General features: G+C 43.5%; 2 protein-coding genes across 7 annotated transcripts in view; both read left to right on the forward strand.

Moving 5' to 3' along the window:
• LOC106609351 (uncharacterized) overlaps window positions 1-835 on the forward strand; it is a 57,529-nt gene extending 56,694 nt beyond the window's left edge. For all 5 annotated transcript variants that reach the window (XM_082977714.1, XM_014208096.3, XM_014208099.3 and 2 more), the window contains one exon: window positions 533-835. In XM_082977714.1, the coding sequence (XP_082833840.1) occupies window positions 533-717 (185 nt within the window). In that variant the 3' untranslated portion in view covers window positions 718-835. The remainder of the gene's footprint in view (window positions 1-532) is intronic.
• Window positions 836-1,221: 386 nt separating this feature from the next.
• The window catches only part of LOC106609352 (neuroepithelial cell-transforming gene 1 protein-like), a 36,948-nt gene continuing 18,541 nt past the window's right edge, over window positions 1,222-19,628 (forward strand). The window contains exons 1-2 of one of the 2 annotated variants that reach the window (XM_014208104.3): window positions 1,222-1,474; window positions 17,465-17,531. In XM_014208104.3, coding sequence (XP_014063579.2) covers window positions 1,332-1,474; window positions 17,465-17,531 — 210 coding nt within the window. In that variant the 5' untranslated portion in view covers window positions 1,222-1,331. Of the gene's footprint in view, window positions 1,475-17,029; window positions 17,086-17,464; window positions 17,532-19,628 lie in introns of those variants that run through there. The other variant, XM_045722041.2, reaches the window with a different exon arrangement.

Genomic DNA, 19,628 nt, shown 5'->3' on the forward strand with positions numbered 1-19,628 from the left:
AATGCATTGTTGTTTGCTGTTTTCTTCTGTCTTTTCCTTTTTTCTCTTTAGTTCATTCTCTTGGTTGTTGGTGTATTGGGGGACTCTTGGGGGTGGGGAATGGAAAATATTGTTTTTCTTTTTTTTTTCTTCCAGGGGGACTGTGGGAGGGGTCTCGAATGGTTGAGGGACAGCTATTGGGGAACTGTGGGGCGATCTTGGAGGGTTCGGGTTTCACAAGACTGTGATCATGAAAAAGGAAACTATGACATATATTTTATATCACTATCATGCACACGCACCCTCACACATAAGGATGGCTCTGTTGCGGAAAGACTGATACATGTTTGATAGTGTCTTGATGCTGTATTGTTTGTCCTTCATGTTATAATACTTTAATGTTACCCCTTCCTTGTGTTTTTTGTAATAAATAATTTAAAAACATTTTTTTTAAAAGAAGGTATTTCATGACACGCACAAGCCATTGATTTTGGTGATGATGATGATTACAATGATATAAATATTTTGTGTGTGTGTGTGTGTCTGTATCTAGGTACTGCCCTAGATCTGACCCAGAGCACTGAGGTCAAAGATCAGTGTAGTGAACTGTGTGAGCCCCTCACTCTCTCGGCCCTGCTGGAGACTGCAGTCACAGTAACAGCACCAGGACAGGGGGCGTTCCGCTATGGACAGACCGCCTACTGGAACGTGACCAACAGCTGTGAACTGCCGCCATGATATCTGATGCCTGGACCTTTCAATGCATGCACGCAATAGCTGTTTGCCCTCTATATTTGGAGCGGTTTGCCAACTATGTGTTGAAATTCAGCAATAAATGCTTTATGGTTTAAATTACTTTTGGGACATGTGTGTGTGTGTGTGTACTTTAAAGCACTACTTAAGAAGTTTTGGGGGAATCTGTACTTTACTTTAATATTTATATTAAACTTTTACTTCACTACATTCCTAAAGAAAATATTTTTTACTCCATACATTTTCCCTGACAACTCAGAGTACCCGTTACATTTTGAATGCTTAACATAACAGGAAAATTGGGTCAAAGGGTTGTTGTTTTGTGCTGATAATAGAAGCGAGGTCATTGTACTACAGCATTCCCAATTGTTAATAGAGGGGCTGGCCCCGCCCAGAGTCGTCTGTTTACGGTATGACCCGCCCATTTAACCATATATCCTAGCAACTAAAACCTCAGGTCTCTCCTTATTGGTCATTGCTCGGATTTCCGCCATATTCAAAGAATTTCAAACATCCGTCTACTGTTCTTATTATTTTTTTTTATAAATAGTTAGCTATTATTCTCACCTTCAACATTGATTTCTGGTTCTGCATTTCAAATGGAGGAAACCAATGAAGCACAGGTCCAAAGTTCAATACCAGAGAAACAGAATGACAGACCGAAGAGAAAGGTAAACAAGAAGAGGAAGTTCTCCATCGATGATGAGACGTTCGGCGAGAGCAATAACAATACCAAATCAAGGTGAGACAAACGCTGCCTGAACTTTTGAATGCACGCTATGAAACGAATAGAAATGTGTAAACTATTTATATGGTGTTAACATTATGTAGATAGCTAATGTTACGTTCTGTAACGTCAGTTGAATGTTTGATTCAATGGCTAGCATGTGGCTGGCTGAGGTTATAGTTCGAGCACGTAGTCATTGTTACACATCCCAGCTAACAAATCTAGGGAGAGGGGACGTTTTCATGTTACCTGTAATGTTCCTCTGATGTTTAACATTCTACATATGTTTGCAAAAACCTCCTGAGAACCAATATGCATTTGTTTTGGTGTTGGAGTTAGTAGAACATTCCCTTATTGAAACGTGTCTAGAACATTAATATCTTATTATAAACCTGTGGTTCGAGCCCTGAATGCTGATTGGCTGACAGCCGTGGTATATCAGACCGTATACCATGGGTATGACAAAACATATATTTTTACTGCTCTAATTTAGTTGGTAACCAGTTTATAATAGCAATAAGGCAGCTCGGGGGCCAATATACCACAGCTAGGGCCTGTATCCAGGCACTCCGCATTGCGTTGTGCATAAGAACTAGCCCTTACCACACCTCCTCAGGCCTTATTGCTTAATCCCCCCCCCCATGGCTGGTTTTGTTGGATTTGTCACAAGTATTAATTTATGGAAAACTTCACCACAGATGGAAACCACTGGCCTACCTTTGACTTAACTTGAGTTAACACTAAATGGCTTTGTCATCTTCCATAAAACCATTAATTTTGGAGCGAAGGGGGTAGCTGTTTTGCAAAATGCTGTCATAAAACGCAATTATACAATTTTATTTTATATATTAGTTGAAGTCAGAAGTTTGCATACACTCAGGTTGGAGTCCTTAAAACTCGTTTTTCAACCACTCCACAAATTTCATGTTAGAAAACTATAGTTTTGGCAAGTCGGTTAGGACATCTACTTTGTGCATGACACAAGTCGTTTTTCCAACAATTGTTTACAGAAAGATAATTTAATTTATAATTCACTGTATCACAATTCCAGTGGGTCAGAAGTTTACATACACTAAGTTGACTATGACCTTTAAACAGCTTGTAAAATTCCAGAAAATGTCATGGCTTTAGAAGCTTCTGATAGGCTAATTGACATCATTTGAGTCAATTGGAGGTGTACCTGTGGATGTATTTCAAGGCCTACCTTCAAACTCAGTGCTTCTTTGCTTGACATCATGGGCAAATCAAAAGAAATCAGCCAAGACAGACAAAACAAATTGTAGACCTCCACAAGTCTGGTTCATCCTTGGGAGCAATTTCCAAATGCCTGAAGGTACCACATTCTTCTGTACAAACAATAGTACGCAAGTATAAACACCATGGGACCACGCAGCCGTCATACCGCTCAGGATGGAGATGCGTTCTGTCTCCTAGAGATGAACGTACTTTGGTGCGAAAAGTGCAAATCAATCCCAGAACAACAGCAAAGGACCTTGTGAAGATGCTGGAGGAAACGGGTACAAAAGTATCTACACTGCTCAAAAAAATAAAGGGAACACTTAAACAACACATCCTAGATCTGAATGAAATAAATAATCTTATTAAATACTTTTTTCTTTACATAGTTGAATGTGCTGACAACAAAATCACACACAAATAATCAATGGAAATCCAATTTATCAACCCATGGAGGTCTGGATTTGGAGTCACACTCAAAATTAAAGTGGAAAACCACACTACAGGCTGATCCAACTTTGATGTAATGTCCTTAAAACAAGTCAAAATGAGGCTCAGTAGTGTGTGTGGCCTCCACGTGCCTGTATGACCTCCCTACAACGCCTGGGCATGCTCCTGATGAGGTGGCGGATGGTCTCCTGAGGGATCTCCTCCCAGACCTGGACTAAAGCATCCGCCAACTCCTGGACAGTCTGTGGTGCAACGTGGCGTTGGTGGATGGAGCGAGACATGATGTCCCAGATGTGCTCAATTGGATTCAGGTCTGGAGAACGGGCGGGCCAGTCCATAGCATCAATGCCTTCCTCTTGCAGGAACTGCTGACACACTCCAGCCACATGAGGTCTAGCATTGTCTTGCATTAGGAGGAACCCAGGGCCAACCGCACCAGCATATGGTCTCACAAGGGGTCTGAGGATCTCATCTCGGTACCTAATGACAGTCAGGCTATCTCTGGTGAGCACATGGAGGGCTGTGCGGCCCCCCCAAAGAAATGCCACCCCACACCATGACTGACCCACCGCCAAACCGGTCATGCTGGAGGATGTTGCAGGCAGCAGAACGTTCTCCACGGCGTCTCCAGACTGTCACGTCTGTCACGTGCTCAGTGTGAACCTGCTTTCATCTGTGAAGAGCACAAGGCGCCAGTGGCGAATTTCCCAATCTTGGTGTTCTCTGGCAAATGCCAAACGTCCTGCACGGTGTTGGGCTGTAAGCACAACCCCCACCTGTGGACGTCGGACCCTCATCCCACCCTCGTGGAGTCTGTTTCTGACCGTTTGAGCAGACACATGCACATTTGTGGCCTGCTGGAGGTCATTTTGCAGGGCTCTGGCAGTGCTCCTCCTGCTCCTCCTTGCACAAAGGCGGAGGTAGCGGTCCTGCTGCTGGGTTGTTGCCCTCCTACGGCCTCCTCCACGTCTCCTGATGTACTGGCCTGTCTCCTGGTAGCGCCTCCATGCTCTGGACACTACGCTGACAGACACAGCAAACCTTCTTGCCACAGCTCGCATTGATGTGCCATCCTGGATGAGCTGCACTACCTGAGCCACTTGTGTGGGTTGTAGACACCGTCTCATGCTACCACTAGAGTGAAAACACCGCCAGCATTCAAAAGTGACCAAAACATCAGCCAGGAAGCATAGGAACTGAGAAGTGGTCTGGGGTCACCCCCTGCAGAACCACTCCTTTATTGGGGGTGTCTTGCTTATTGCCTATAATTTCCACCTGTTGTCTATTCCATTTGCACAACAGCATGTGAAATGTATTGTCAATCAGTGTTGCTTCCTAAGTGGACAGTTTGATTTCACAGAAGTGTGATTGACTTGGAGTTACATTGTGTTGTTTAAGTCTTCCCTTTATTTTTTTGAGCAGTATATATTCACAGTATAACAAGTCCTATGTCAACATAACCCGAAAGGCCGCTCAGCAAGGAAGAAGCCACTGCTCCAAAACCGCCATAAAAAAGCCAGACTACGGTTTACAACAGCACATGGGGACAAAGATTGTACTTTTTGGAGAAATGTCCTCTGGTCTGATGAAACAAAAATAGAAATTGTTTGGCCATAATGACCATCGTTATGTTTGGAGGAAAAGGGGGAGGCTTGCAAGCCGAAGAACACCATCCCTACCGTGAAGCACGGGGGTGGCAGCATCGTGTTGTGGGAGTGCTTTGCTGCAGGAGTGACTGGTGCACTTCACAACATAGATGGCATCATGAGGTAGGAAAATTATGTGGATATATTCATGCAACATCTCAAGACATCAGTCAGGAAGTTAAAGCTTGGTTGCAAATGGGTCTTCCAAATGGACAATGATACTTCCAAAGTTGTGGCAAAATGGCTTAAGGACAACAAAGTCATGGTATTGGAGTGGCCATCACAAAGCCCTGACCTCAATCCCATAGAAAATTTGTGGGCAGAACTGAAAATGCGAGCAAGGAGGCCTACAAACCTGACTCAGTTACACCAGCTCTGTCAGGAGGAATGGGCCAAAATTCACCCAACTTATTGTTGGAAGCTTGTGGAAGGCTACACAAAACGTTTGACCCAAGTTAAACAATTTAAAGACAATGCTACCAAATACTAATTGATTGTATGTAAACTTCTGACCCACTGGGAATGTGATGAAAGAAATAAAAGCTGAAATAAATTATTCTCTCTACTATTATTCTGACATTTCACATTCTTAATAAAGCGGAGGTCCTATCTGACCTAAGACAGGGAATTTTTACCAGGATTAAATGTCAGGAATTTTGAAACTGTTTCAATATATTTGGCTAAGGTGTATGTAAACTTCTGACTTCAACTGTGTGTGTGTAAAATATATATATACACACACACAGACACACTATCCACCCAAAAAAGGTGACAAATTATCAAATGTATCCTTTAAAAAAAAAAAAGTGTAGGTGCAATAACATGTTTGCACCCTCTATTTTAATTTGCTCCATGGTTCAGGTGGCCAAGTGCACACAAGGCTGTTTGGCTCATCTATCGTGAAGAGGAGTAACTTTGCAGCTGTTTCTGATTTAATAAGCCATGCTGGTGGGTGGTAACCAGTGGAGATTTTAGCGTGTATATCTTGGTGGGGCAACCTCTACAAAAAAAAAAAATGTTTTTCATGCCAGCAAAGCCACAACACTAAACAATACATTAATTGTACTATAACGGTGACAAACGGTGCCCACAAACTGTTAGGGCCTACATAAAGCTGTCCCAACAGCAGCCCCAACACCTTATCACTGTTACACCTGGATATCAGCGGAGAGTCGTCTGGCAGCGAAATAGTTCATTCAGCCTCATTTACTGCCTTTAAAAAATCATAACTGACCTGCTGAAACAAATGTGGATAAGAGGCAATCTGTCATTTCGATTCAGACATTAATGAGCTAGAACAGACATGGTCAATATAACTTTGTTCAGCACTTTCGAAAGTGTTTTATTTTATTTAACCTTTTATTTAACTAGGTAAATCAGTTAAGAACAAATTCTTATTTACAATGACGTCCAAACCCGGATGACGCTGTGCCAATTGTGCACCGCCTATGGGACTCCCAATCACGGCCGGATGTGATACAGCCTGGATTCGAACCAGGGACTGTAGTGACACCTCTTGTACTGAGATGCAGTGCCTCAGACCGCTGAGCCACTCGGGAGCCCGAGTGTACGGCGACAGAATTCAGAACATAGGCTGTTCTTACAGTATTCTCCCTGTACAGAACTGTAGTATAGATAAAGGGGGAATATATGCAGACAATGAAAGCTCTTATAATCTTCGATGATTACATATCTCCCTGACATATTACATCATTTATGCAGTAGTATACAATACATTTTTGGACTCACCTTGTGCTGTGCTCACTTGGAACAGGAAGGTGGCACGGTGGTCCTTCTTGGGCTAATTTTGTCATTACAGTCTGGCATTCTTCTGGTTTTATGGTGCTTTCAAGACAACTGGAAACTCTAGGTGGGGAAAAACAAAGTTGAGTCATGTTAGTGGTTTTCTCTAGAAAGTGCCCCGAGTTCCCGACTTGGAATTCCGAGTTGGATGACCCTTCAAAACGTATTTTCCCAGTCGGAGCTAATTTCTTTCAGAGTTCCCAGTTGTCTTGAACTCAATGAATTCTGGGATTTCCGAGTTTCCAGTTGTTTTGCAAGCGGCAGAAGTAATGCTGGATTGACTGCATGGCCAATGTTGAATGTTTATCATTTTAAGCTGTGAAAAAATACCCTTAAACCTAAACTTGGACCACACATCCACTCCACATAATAATAGGGTAATGATTGCTTTGCAATGCTTGCAGTTAGCCACTGATTCCTTCCAAACCACTCATTGTTGAATTTGCGATTTCCAACTTGTGTAATGTTTATGGCCGATGAGCCCCGACACGTTTTATCTGTAATTTCTCTTTATAATTTGTCTTCCTATGACAAGGATTGAAAAGGATTTGCCAGTAGATTGTCGACTTGATTCATGATGAGGATTTTGAAAGTAAGATGTTGACATCAGTCTAATCAAAGCTACTGTAGGTATGTGATTTGATGTTATTTTATCTGTGGCCAATGACCTTGAGCCTTCTTGGATGGGCACTTCTAATGTAACTCTATGGCAGCACCCAAGGGACCTGAATTTTCGAGCTCTCCCTGCAGATTCTCCTCATGAGTGACAGAACACTGAGCCAATCGCAGCGTAACTAGAGAACCAACCCCTACGCTCTGTATTTTCCTCTGGCCCACCACCACAGAAAGCACTGATCTAGTCTGAAACACCTGCATTTTGGAGCTGCCTTAATCAAGAAAGCAAAAAAGAGACCAGCTTCATTAACTTAATGATTTTTTAAAAACTTTTTTTATACGTTGTTTGCAAACTGATATGTGACACTTATTAATGCCAAAAATAACATGCAAAGCAGGCTCTTCCCCACCTGCCCTGAATGACAGGTCGCCACTGGTGTTAACAGTCATATAAAACCCTGCCCTGAAAGGAAACTTGGACTGAAAATAATTTGTATGACATAGGAAAAGACCACACATTCACATGGATTTGCACAAAGTGTGCCGTTCAGATTTGTCACTTCAAGCACAAATGTATCATACTTTGAGTAAAACTATGGCTCACTGACTTAAAGCAACAATATGTAACTATTGGGAGACCTGACCAAATTCACATAGAAATGTGAGTTATAGAAAGGCCCTAAAAATTGTCAAAGACCCCAGCCATCCCAGTCATAGACTGTTCTCTCTACTACCACATGGCAAGCGGTACCGGAGTGCCAAGTCTAGGACAAAAAGGCTTCTCAACAGTTTTTACCCCCAACCCATAAGATTCCTGAACAGGTAATCAAATGGCTAACCGGGCTATCTGCATTGTGTCCCACCACCCGCCAACCCGTCTTTTACGCTACTGCTACTCTCTGTTTATCATATATGCATAGTCACTTTAACTATACATTCATGTACATACTACCTCAATTGGCCTGACCAACCAGTGCCCAAGCACATTGGCTAACCGGGCTATCTGCATCGTGTCCCGCCACCCGCCAACCCGTCTTTTACGCTACTGCTACTCTCTGTTTATCATATATGCATAGTCACTTTAACCATATCTACATGTACATACTACCTCAATCAGCCTGACTAACCGGTGTCTGTATATAGCCTTGCTACTTATTTTTCACTCTTTTTACTGTTGTTTTCATTTATTTACTTACCTATTGTTCACCAAATACCTTTTTGCACTGTTGGTTAGAGCCTGTAAGTAAGCATTTCATTGTATTCATCGCAAGTGACAAATAAACTTTGATTTGATTTATAGATGTCACTCATTGAATGCGGTAGATATGTTTTATGTGTTTTATTTCTATGCTCCCCGTTTTTAATTTCGGTTTTGTACACCAGCTTCAAACAGCTGAAAATACAATATTTTTGGTTATTTAAAATATACTTTTTCACTATATATTGCTTGTTTTGTCACAAACTGAAATTAGGAAAACTACAATTTTAGCAACCACGAAATGGCGGAGGGGTTTCTGCATATTGCACCTTTTAAATCGTTGTGCAACAACATCTGATCTTTCAGCTCTAAAAACTGAATTTCTACTGGTGTGGTCGTTTTATATTATATTCATCTTATATTCTGGCAACCATTTTCTGTGTCTGTTTGGTGTAACGTTGATGTAATATTCTCCTAACCCTCAGAACTGGATACTGGAATATTTTTGCAATGTTCCAATTAAACTTGTCTTGAACATCAATATTGAACATTCGGAGAACATGGTAACCACGTTCTGGGTAAGTTCTGTTTGACACATCATTGGAACATTCCTATGAAAACGTTTTGCTAATGACTTGACGAGACTCTAAGTGAATGTTCTCTAACGTTTGTTAGCTGGGTCGCTATGTCATAGTTAGCTAGATCATTTAAAATAATATATTATTAGCGAAATCGCTACCTTGCTAGTTATTTTGGCTATACTTCTTAAAGCCTGTTAACAAGCAAACAAACTTATATTGCAGCTAGAATGGAGTGCTGGTTGCATATTCCAAGTCGTTGGAAAACTGTTTTAGCTGGTTACTTTTGCATGTTCCCGTCAGGACCTAATCATCCCTTTGCGTCAGCACATGCCATAATTGTGAACTTTTACAGACAGTCGGCTACAGATAGCTAGTACTGCAAGTAATTGTGTACTACGGACAGTTTGCTGCAAAACTGTAATATACCCTAGTTCACCACAAGGTGGCAGTAAATACCAACAAATTAATCAAGGAACCATGAATAACAGTTGGTGTGGACGTTTGATGGATGATTAGTAACATGTGTAGGGACGCAGATGTATTAGTAACATGTTTATTAGGAACATGTGTAGGGACGCAGATGTAATTGCAGGGTACAGTAAAAATATAATGTGCCGTGCTCCAACAGTGCAGGTCAAATAAAAAATGAATAAAAAGAAGAGTGAGACAAGATGATGATATAATAATATATAACTGGGGGCAGGGTAAGAGTGAATGAAACATAAATATAAAAAATAATACTATATACTTATTTACACTGTAGCAATGATAAATGTCCATTGGGAGTAGAATATCCATAAAGGGGAAGGAAGTCCAGGGGTAGCAGGTACCTAGCTGCCTAGTGGCTGTTGAGCAGCCTGATGGTCTGGGGGTAAAAGCCAGTCTGACAGTTTGTCAGAGTTGGGATGTCCCAGGTATACCGTTTAGACTTTTCCTATCAATTAAATTCAAAGGGCTTTATTGGCAAGGGAAACATATGTTTACATTGCCAAAGCAAGTGAAATGGATAATAAACCGTAAACAATACTCTCAAAAGTTCCAAAGGAATAGAGACATTTCAAATGTCATAGTATGGCTATATATAGTGTTGTAATGATGGCCAAATAGTTAAAGTACAGAAGGGAAAATAATAAACATAAATATGGGTTGTATTTACAGTGGTGTTTGTTCTTCACTGGTTGACCTTTTCTTGTGGCAACAGGTCACAAATATTCCTGCTGTGATGGCACACTGGTATTTCACCCAATAGATATGGGAGTTTATCAAAATTTGATTTGTTTTCAAATCTCTGTGGGCCTGTGTAATCTGAGGGAAATATGTGTCTCTAATGTGGTCATACATTTGGCAGGAGGTTAGGAAGTGCAGCTCAGTTTCCACATCATTTTGTGGGCAGTGTGCACGTAGCCTGCCTTATCTTGAGAGCCAGGTCTGCCTACGGTAGCCTGCCTTATCTTGAGAGCCAGGTCTGCCTACGGCAGCCTGCCTTATCTTGAGAGCCAGGTCTGCCTACGGCAGCCTGCCTTATCTTGAGAGCCAGGTCTGCCTACGGTAGCCTGCCTTATCTTGAGAGCCAGGTCTGCCTACGGCAGCCTGCCTTATCTTGAGAGCCAGGTCTGCCTACGGCAGCCTGCCTTATCTTGAGAGCCAGGTCTGCCTACGGCAGCCTGCCTTATCTTGAGAGCCAGGTCTGCCTACGGCAGCCTGCCTTATCTTGAGAGCCAGGTCTGCCTACGGCAGCCTGCCTTATCTTGAGAGCCAGGTCTGCCTACGGCAGCCTGCCTTATCTTGAGAGCCAGGTCTGCCTACGGCAGCCTGCCTTATCTTGAGAGCCAGGTCTGCCTACGGCAGCCTGCCTTATCTTGAGAGCCAGGTCTGCCTACGGCAGCCTGCCTTATCTTGAGAGCCAGGTCTGCCTACGGCAGCCTGCCTTATCTTGAGAGCCAGGTCTGCCTACGGCAGCCTGCCTTATCTTGAGAGCCAGGTCTGCCTACGGCAGCCTGCCTTATCTTGAGAGCCAGGTCTGCCTACGGCAGCCTGCCTTATCTTGAGAGCCAGGTCTGCCTACGGCAGCCTGCCTTATCTTGAGAGCCAGGTCTGCCTACGGCAGCCTGCCTTATCTTGAGAGCCAGGTCTGCCTACAGCGGCCTCTCAATAGCAAGGCTATGCTCTCTGAGTCTGTCAAAGCTTTCCTTAATTTAGGGTCAGTCACAGTGGTCAGGTATTCTGCCACTGTGTACTCTCTGTTTAGGGCCCAATAGCATCTAGCTTGATCAGTTTTTTTTGTGAGTAGTTTTCAATGTGTCAAATAATTATGGCTTTGTTTTCTCGTGATTTGGTTGGGTCTAACGTTGTTGCTTTGTGGGGTCTGTTTGTGTTTGTGAACAGAGCCCCGGGACCAGCTTGCTTAGGGGACTCTTCTCTAGCTTCATCTCTCTCTGTAGGTGATGGCTTTCTTGTGGAAGGTTTGGGAATCTATTTCCATTTAGGTGCTTGTCGAATTGAGTGGCTCTTTTCTGGGTTTTGATCATTAGCGGGTATCGGCCTAATTCAGCTCTGCATGCATTATTTGGTGTTTTACGTTATACAGATAGTTTTACAGAATTCTGAATATCTCTCTGGCCTACAGAACAGCATATGTCTCATGAAGGGACTTTGCACTTCTTGTTCAAAGTCTCATAAAGAAAGTGTTCCCTTCTGAGTCCAACCTCTACTGTTCCACATCTTGTAAGGAAGAAAATACTTGATTTGTTTATACTTTTTTTAACCTTTCCTGTTTGAGTATACGCTTTATGACAAAAATAGTCTTTGTGAATTTCCCCAGGCTTTTTAAATAAGACTTTTATCATTTCAGTCAGACAGCAGACTGATAGAACCAAAAGTCAATTTTTATTTTGGGATGATCAGTACTGAGAAAGTTTATGTTGGCAAGTGGCACACTGGTAGGCTTTCCATGCTTTGTGCCAAAAGGCCCCTGCCCACTGTTGGGAAAACATGGAAAACTGTGACTATAAATATGACCCCAATAGCCAACTCTGCAGGAAAACAAGGAGAGTGTTGCTCAGTGGACTTTGGACTACTAGGTAATAGGTGTGTGATTGACTGTTACCTTTGTGATTATTGAGCTCCGTGCTCCTGTCTCAATCGTTATTCGCTGTCCTTCAGCCTCAATTATGTCAACATTTTCTGACTTACTTGCTTCCAGCCTATTCCGGTGTTATTCACCCAGAGAAGTGTGTAACAGATAGGTCTACCTCTGAGTAAGAATCATACCACTGCCTGTGACGTCCAATCACAAGCCCCAGGGACCGACCTTTGTCCCCTTTTACAATGGACAGGTGTCGTGGGAGCAGAATGGTCAGTAATGTTCTAGAAAAATAACCAATGTCATGCAAACCTAGTTTTTAGACCCTTTAACAATAGCGTTCACCTGTATCCAATGTCACATTTCCCCCACAATGAGCTGTTCAGAAAGCTGATACCAGCCAATGTGCTGTTGCATGGGGCCTTTTAATGCATACGTGATTGATGTCACTTCGAATTCACTTGGTCATAGCAGTCAGGCCGGGGGCAAAGGCCACTTTCACTGTGCCAGTGTGTGGGAGCTGTATGTGCTGTGAGTCAGTGGAAAGGCATCATACTAGGCCCTGCCTTTGTTTTCCAGGTTAGTTTATGTAAAACTGATTCCAACCCCCCCCCCCCCCCCCCCCCCCCCAACTTCCACTCTTCCAGTATTTCTCATGAGTTTACTTCACCTGGGAAAAACTGTCTCTTGCCCCAGGTAAAGATTTCAGAGTAAATTACCTTCAGGCATGCACAGTCAGAGGGGTTTTTATGATAGAGAAGTCTGTCAGGTGCACCACATTGCTAGGCTATCTCTGTTTTTAAGCAGGTCAGCGTCTGTAAACATCCGGTCCACACAGGTAAGGTCAGATATAAAAGGAAATCATGTCTAAAATAATCTTTTCTTTTTTTTTATCATTGGGATATTTTTTCATTTGAATGACCCAGGCTCCTGAGTGGCCCAGCAGTCTAAGGCACTGCATCTCGGTGCTTGAGGCGTCACTACAGACACCCTGGATCGAATCCAGGCTGTATCACAACCGGCCGTGATTAGGAGTCCCATAGGGCGGTGCACAATTGGCCCAGCATCGTCCGGATTTGGCCGGTGTAGGCAGTCGTTGTAAATAATAATTTGTTCTTAACTGACTTGCCTAGTTAAATAAAGTATTTTTTTTATTTGTTTTACCCTCTAAACAAGATTGCATCCCATCATTACAGCATCTGAAATAATCGATTTAGGCTAAGGTCAGGTGTGACTGTTATCTGGTGTGTGTGTGGGTCAGAAATGTGAATAAAAGCAATGCTGGCCTAATCACTCTAGGATGATACATCTTTGTCATTAACTGTACAAAGTGTGCATCAGAGGAAGAACCTTCAAAAACATCACATGATTAGACCTAAATCCTTTTAGGAAACACCTTTCCCAGTCTCTGGGTGGAATTATTTTCTGCATTAAAGGAGCACTACAGCCATTCTATCCTGCATTATTACATAATGTACCTTTTTTACTGTGTTTGTGTGTGAGAATGAGGGACAGGGCTGGTGGTGATATGTGTGTTGTACACACATCCCGTGTTGGGCTCAGGCCTCCATTCCCTGCATGTTTTGACCACTGTCTGAGAAATAGCCCGTCCCTTGGCTTCTCCTGAGGGAACTACTGTGATTGTCTGGTGTTCCTGTGAAGCCCGGTTGCATTCCTCAGACACCACCACCAGGCAGACACCAGTGAACCACCCAGATTGTCGCAGCATCGCTTCATACATCTCCTCACATACCTTGGTGTTCCTGGTGTCTACGGAACACACCGGTTCCCAGAACATAGAATAACACAAAGCATCACCTCACTTTATGAGCTCGTAGGCAGCCAGATCTCACTGGGATGTTTATTGGACAGGAATGTCTTACTGAGCAGAGACATTCTCATCGCATACTGTTGATAGACCTATTAGGCTACTTATTACTGGTGTCTCTTCAGATTTGTTTCACATCATGGCGCATTGTCAGAGGTAATGACATTTGGAATAATGTACACATCAATACACACACCCAAAGGCGTTCTCCTTGACAGCCGTCATAACCATCCCCCACACCTCCAGGCCACAGCAGATCCCGTAACTAAACTCTCCCTCCTTTTTCCCACGTTATGGTGCGTTCCGTTGAATATTGAGTCAAACCGATCATCCAGTTCAGGCTGCGGTTCTGGCTCATGCAGGAGCAGCACTGCTTGCGCGTAGGTCTGTCGCTCACAATGCCTGTATGGTCTCTACCATGACTGTCACTGACCACAGTCCTCATGATGTAAAATGGTGGAGGAGTGTGGGGTCTGCTGACCACCTGTAGTGACCTTTGACACCTCCAGTGCCACACAGACACAACTCTCTCTTCTGCCCAGGTCTCTCGCTCTCTCGCTCAATTCAAAGGGATTTATTGGCATGGTAAACATGTTTACATTTACAAATGGATAATAAACACAAGCAAAATAAACAAATGACATTACACTCATAAAAGTTCCAAAGGAATAGAGACACTTCAAATGTCATATTATGGCTATATACGGTGTTGTAACCATGTGCAAATAGTTAAGGTACAAAAGGCAAAATAAATAAACATAAATATTGGTTGTATTTACAATGGTGTTTGTATTCACTGCTTGCCTGTGTGGCAACAGGTCACACATCTTGCTGTTGTGATGGCACACTGTGATATTTCACCCAATAGATATGGGAGTTTATCAAAATTGGATTTGTTTTCAAATTCTTTGTGGGTCTGTGTAATCTGGGGGGAAATGTCTCTAATATAGTTGGTAGGAGGTTAGGAAGTGCAGCTCAGTTTCCACCTCATTTTTGTTGGCAGTGTGCACATAGCCTGTCTTCTCTTGAGAGCCAGGTCTGCCTACGGCGGCCTCTCTCAATAGCAAGGCTATGCTCACTGAGTCTGTACATAGTCAAAGCTTTCCTTAATTTGTTTAGTCTTTTTTTTTTTCTTGTTGATTTTTGCTCTCCCATCCCTCTCTTTATCCGTGCCCTTATTCCCTATAATCTACTTTCCACCTTTTTAGTCCTATATTTTTCTTCCTGTTTGACTTGTCTGAACTCCCTATGTTCTTCGCTCTCACACTGTCTCACACTCGGGCTCTCTTTCTCTCACACTCTTTCTCTTGCTCCCTCTTTCTCTCACTCACACTTAGGGAATTCCTCCACTGTCCTCTAGGCCTCCACTACTAGTCGTACTGATTCTGAGTGCAGACCACATAGGAAGCGGTAGAGTGGCACTACAGCTGCGGTCAGTGCAGTCTGCCCTTCACTATAGACAAGTACTGTGTCACTGTGCACAATGCCACCTGTAGCAACGAGGCAGGAAGGCCAACGGAAACACTGGAATGACTTGACCCAGTAACAGCAGTACAACAAACACATGCTGGAGACACGTGGTTCAGAGGAATCAAGGAAAGAATGTCAGGATTGTAGAGCCTGAGTGTGAGAGCGAAGAACATAGGGAGTTCAGACAAGTCAAACAGGAAGAAAAATATAGGACTAAAGGTGGAAAGTAGATTATAGGGAATAGGTTGATTTCCTTTGAGGTCTCTCAATATATTCACACCATTATCCCCAATCTGTTTATATTGGAACATATTGTTGACGGTTTCAGAAGCTATCTAAGTAACACCTTGACATTGACCCAAACCGTGTGGAAATTGGTCTTTTGAAAGCTGTCAAATTTGGCTTCATCCCTCATGTGGGTTGTTATCAGCGTCAGACAGGGCCATAATATAAATCCAATCCTTCTGTCTCAAAAGACTGACAGAGGCTTTTAGGTGTGCTGACAGGGTGCCTGTCTGAAGGGTAATCGTCTAGTCAGACAGAGGGACTAGATTATGCTTTGTCTAAGAGCCCTCAATTTGTCCTGATCTGACTTAAACTAGCCCACTCTAAAGGCCAGACTGATGTAATCCCTCAAAAATCCCTCAAATACAGTTCAAATCAAATGTTATTGGTCACATACACATGGATAGCAGATGTTGTGAGTGTAGCGTTATGCTTCTAGATCTGACAGCGCAGCAGTATTTAACAGGTAATATCTAACAATTCCACAACAAAACCTAATACACACAATCTAGTAGAGGAATGGGATAAGAATATATAAATATAAAATATCTGGATGAGCAGCGACAGAGCGGCTAAGATGCAATAGATAGTGAAGTATATGCATATGAGATGAGTAATGCGAGAGATATATTCATTCATTCATTCATTCTTAAAGTGACCAGTGTTCCATTTATTAAATTGGCCAATGATATCAAGTCTGTAGGTAGGCAGCCACCTCTATGCTAGTGGGTGGGTTTTTGGTGACAAGCCACATTTTTTTTTTACATTTTTTTCTTTCTTCAGCCTCCTAAGGTTGAAGAGGTGCTGTTGCTCTTTCTTCACACTGTCTGTGTGGGTGGACCATTTTAAGCTTGTCGGTGATATGTACACCGAGGAACTTAAAACTTTCCTCCTTCTCCACTGCTGTCCTGTTGATGTGGATAGGGAGGTGCTCCCTTTTTGCTGTTTCCTGAAGTCCACGGTCAGTTCTCGCCCTCATCAGGTTATCGTCAGTGATCAAATATAACCTGATGTTTAATCATTGAGAACCTGATAAGGGTGAATATTGTATTTGAGGTGTTACATGAGGTTGGGGGTGACCAGAACGGAGCAGGGGCCTGCTTCATCTGTTTCCTAAAAAGCACTCCCTGCTTAGGCTCTCAGCAAACGAACTTCCGACAGGAGGCAACAGTTGTTTTCTTCCCCCAATTAGGAAAGGGGTGGGTAGGGTCCTCCTACACATGTGAGAGGGGTAGGCTGTCTGGCCTATAGATAGAAAGAGAGAAGAGTATTGTGAGGACATCTAGGCGACCTGGTAACCCTGTGGGTGCTGCACAGAGCGTGAGGGGTGAAGGACAGTTCTCTGACTGAGTCTTCTCTGCTGGGTGGCTATCCTAGCTGGCCGTCTGAGGATGCAGCGAAGGGGACATCGCTATGGCTACAGCAGGCTGTGGTATGTACTAGAGCCTATACTCCCATACAGCGTGTGCCACAGACGTATCTCTCTGTCTGAATGGGTCATTGGGGAAGGCACTGAATGACTGAAGGAGTAATTGTGTTTCTGAGGCACTTCCTGCACTACCGTGATTGAGCGTTCACAAGGCAGGGGTGAGCTTGCGTTGTTGCATGCAGCATCGGACATGGTGGTATTGTGTGGTTGTTACCTGGTGGAGTTGTGTTGGTGTGTTATGTCATCTCGTGCCCTGCGACGTAAAGGTCTTAGTGGTGTCACCTTTTTGGATCCGGGTGTAGGGTATGGTGTTATTCATGTTGTACTTGTTGAACAAGCAATCATTTCCTGCTCTTTTTTTCCCCCCATCTTCATCGTGTAGGCCTGGACTGCGAAGAGGGAGCTCCTTCACCTTCCTCACCTCCGGACCTCAATGGGACTTCAGTCTGGTGAGTACAGCCTCCATCCAGCTCCTCTTGTTTTTGTGTCTCCCTATTCCCTCACAGGACCAGTACCGTGGCTCATTCCATTATCCTCCCCATTTTGTCCTGGCATTATTTGGGATGATTATGGCTATCTGGCCTGTTTGTGCGGACAGGGAGTGACTGTCCCTGTTATAACTCTGTCATAACTGTCTGTTTTGGCTTCAAATCAGGCCTTAGTGTTTTTAAACAGGCACGGAAGCAAATGGACCTGTTCATTCTCAAAGCTGTAAAGTTCCTCTGACTTTGACCACAGACTCTGTGCACTTAAGTTTAGGAAAAAGTAATTTATTAGTAAACGATAATGACAAATGACTGATCCACTTTGGTCTTCAGGTTTTGAGGGGAGGTTTGGACTGCATCTTGGATGCATCCGGCATCACCTGTGTATCGTTATTCAGAACATAGTCCATTACTCCATAGTGGATGATGTTGTCACTATTACACACGTATTACTCATCTGGAATCTGCGTAGTTCATGATAACCTTGATCGTCAAAAGTAAAGGCATTCAAGCTAAACCTTGAATCACTCATGCAGCATCAGAAACCCTGTAAACTGATTAACTATGTATGCATGCCGCCAGTGCAGTTTGTTTAGGCAACTCGCAATCACCTCTGAGTGAGAGGTGACGTAAGCCCTCTGCAGGTCTATCTGATCCTCCATTCAGGAACGTTTTAATTGCATGACACCCTCACAGCTGATGCCGGGCACAGGACAGACTCCCCACACTACCCAGTGATCCAACAGTGAACAAACAAGAACAATCTTCCTGTTTCTATTTCCCCTTCAACATAATGGAATCAACATAGCTCTTGTTCCTCTCAGATTGGCCGGCCTGCTGTTTACAGTAAAACCTAGACCTAAATACGATCGCTGATTGGAAACAGAGTTGAGATTAGAGAAAGGAACTGAACGACAAGGCCTGGACTATTCCAGGTTTTATGAGTGAACTCCAGCTGAAACCCTATCCATCGTTCAACTGAGTCGGGGAGAGGAGGAGATGAAAAGCAGGAGGGAGGGAGGGAGGGCGGGATAGAGGAGAGGAAGACAGAGGCTCTTCATCTCGTGCCAAACGTTGCCTTTGAATCCACACATTTTCTTTAACTGGCACGCTTAGCTCAACCACTACAAGCATACGGCGCTTGTTACCTAGGCTACCCCCCCCCCCACCCCCACCCATCAACTCCACTATTATCTCCCCTTTATAAATCTACCCAAAGAGACAGAAGTATAGACAGACAAACTGTGGGCTCCTTTCTTCTCCTTTGTCTCCCATCCCCTCTTATCTCTACCTTGAAACTTGAATAAAGTCAGGAGGATCCTGTGCTTTGATGGGGGTAGGTAGGGGACTTTCTGGAGGCTGGGGCAGGCATAGTACAGTTTAGGTGGGGGGGGACCTGTAGTGTTTTTCATATTATCTCAGACTACATTAGCAAGGCCTCAGGGCAGTTCTGTAATGTTGAGAATGTGATTTAGGTTTCCAGCTCTGCAAAAAAAACAGCCAATCAAACCCACCTGCTTTTGTGTGAATGTAGGCAGGTAATTAATAGGAGAGATGGCAGCTTTTCTGTCTCTCCCAGCGACGTGTTCAGACAGCCAGAATGTCAGTCAGCATCTCTTTCCATGCAAACGTTCCCACTTCAAACAGGTGTGCGTGCGCGCCTAGGAATTGAGATTTGTATTTTGATGTGCCTATATGCATGGAATGTGCTTGTAAGTGCAAGCACCCTAATTCAATGACATCACATTAACCTACCCAGCACATACCAAAAGACTGAGGTGGGGTACTAACTATATGACCTCTGATTATCATAGTCTCTGTTCTAGAATCTCTTGAGGGTCCATTGCATTCCTTAACACAGTGTTGACCCCACTGCCCCCACCTTTTTCTAGGCCTACCTACCTACCTCATAGCTTTGCTTTGTGCTGGTAATTACATAGAGCCTGCCAGGTTGTGTATTCTGGCAGCTGACCAGGTCATGGTTTTATGGTGCCATTATCACATGACGCACACAAACAGGCCAGCACAATAATAGGCCAGGGGTGTGTGTGTGTGAGAATA

The sequence above is a fragment of the Salmo salar genome, chromosome 07 (genome assembly GCF_965601325.2).
Source record: "Salmo salar chromosome 07, fSalSal1, whole genome shotgun sequence".
Taxonomy (NCBI): Eukaryota; Metazoa; Chordata; class Actinopteri; order Salmoniformes; family Salmonidae; genus Salmo; species Salmo salar.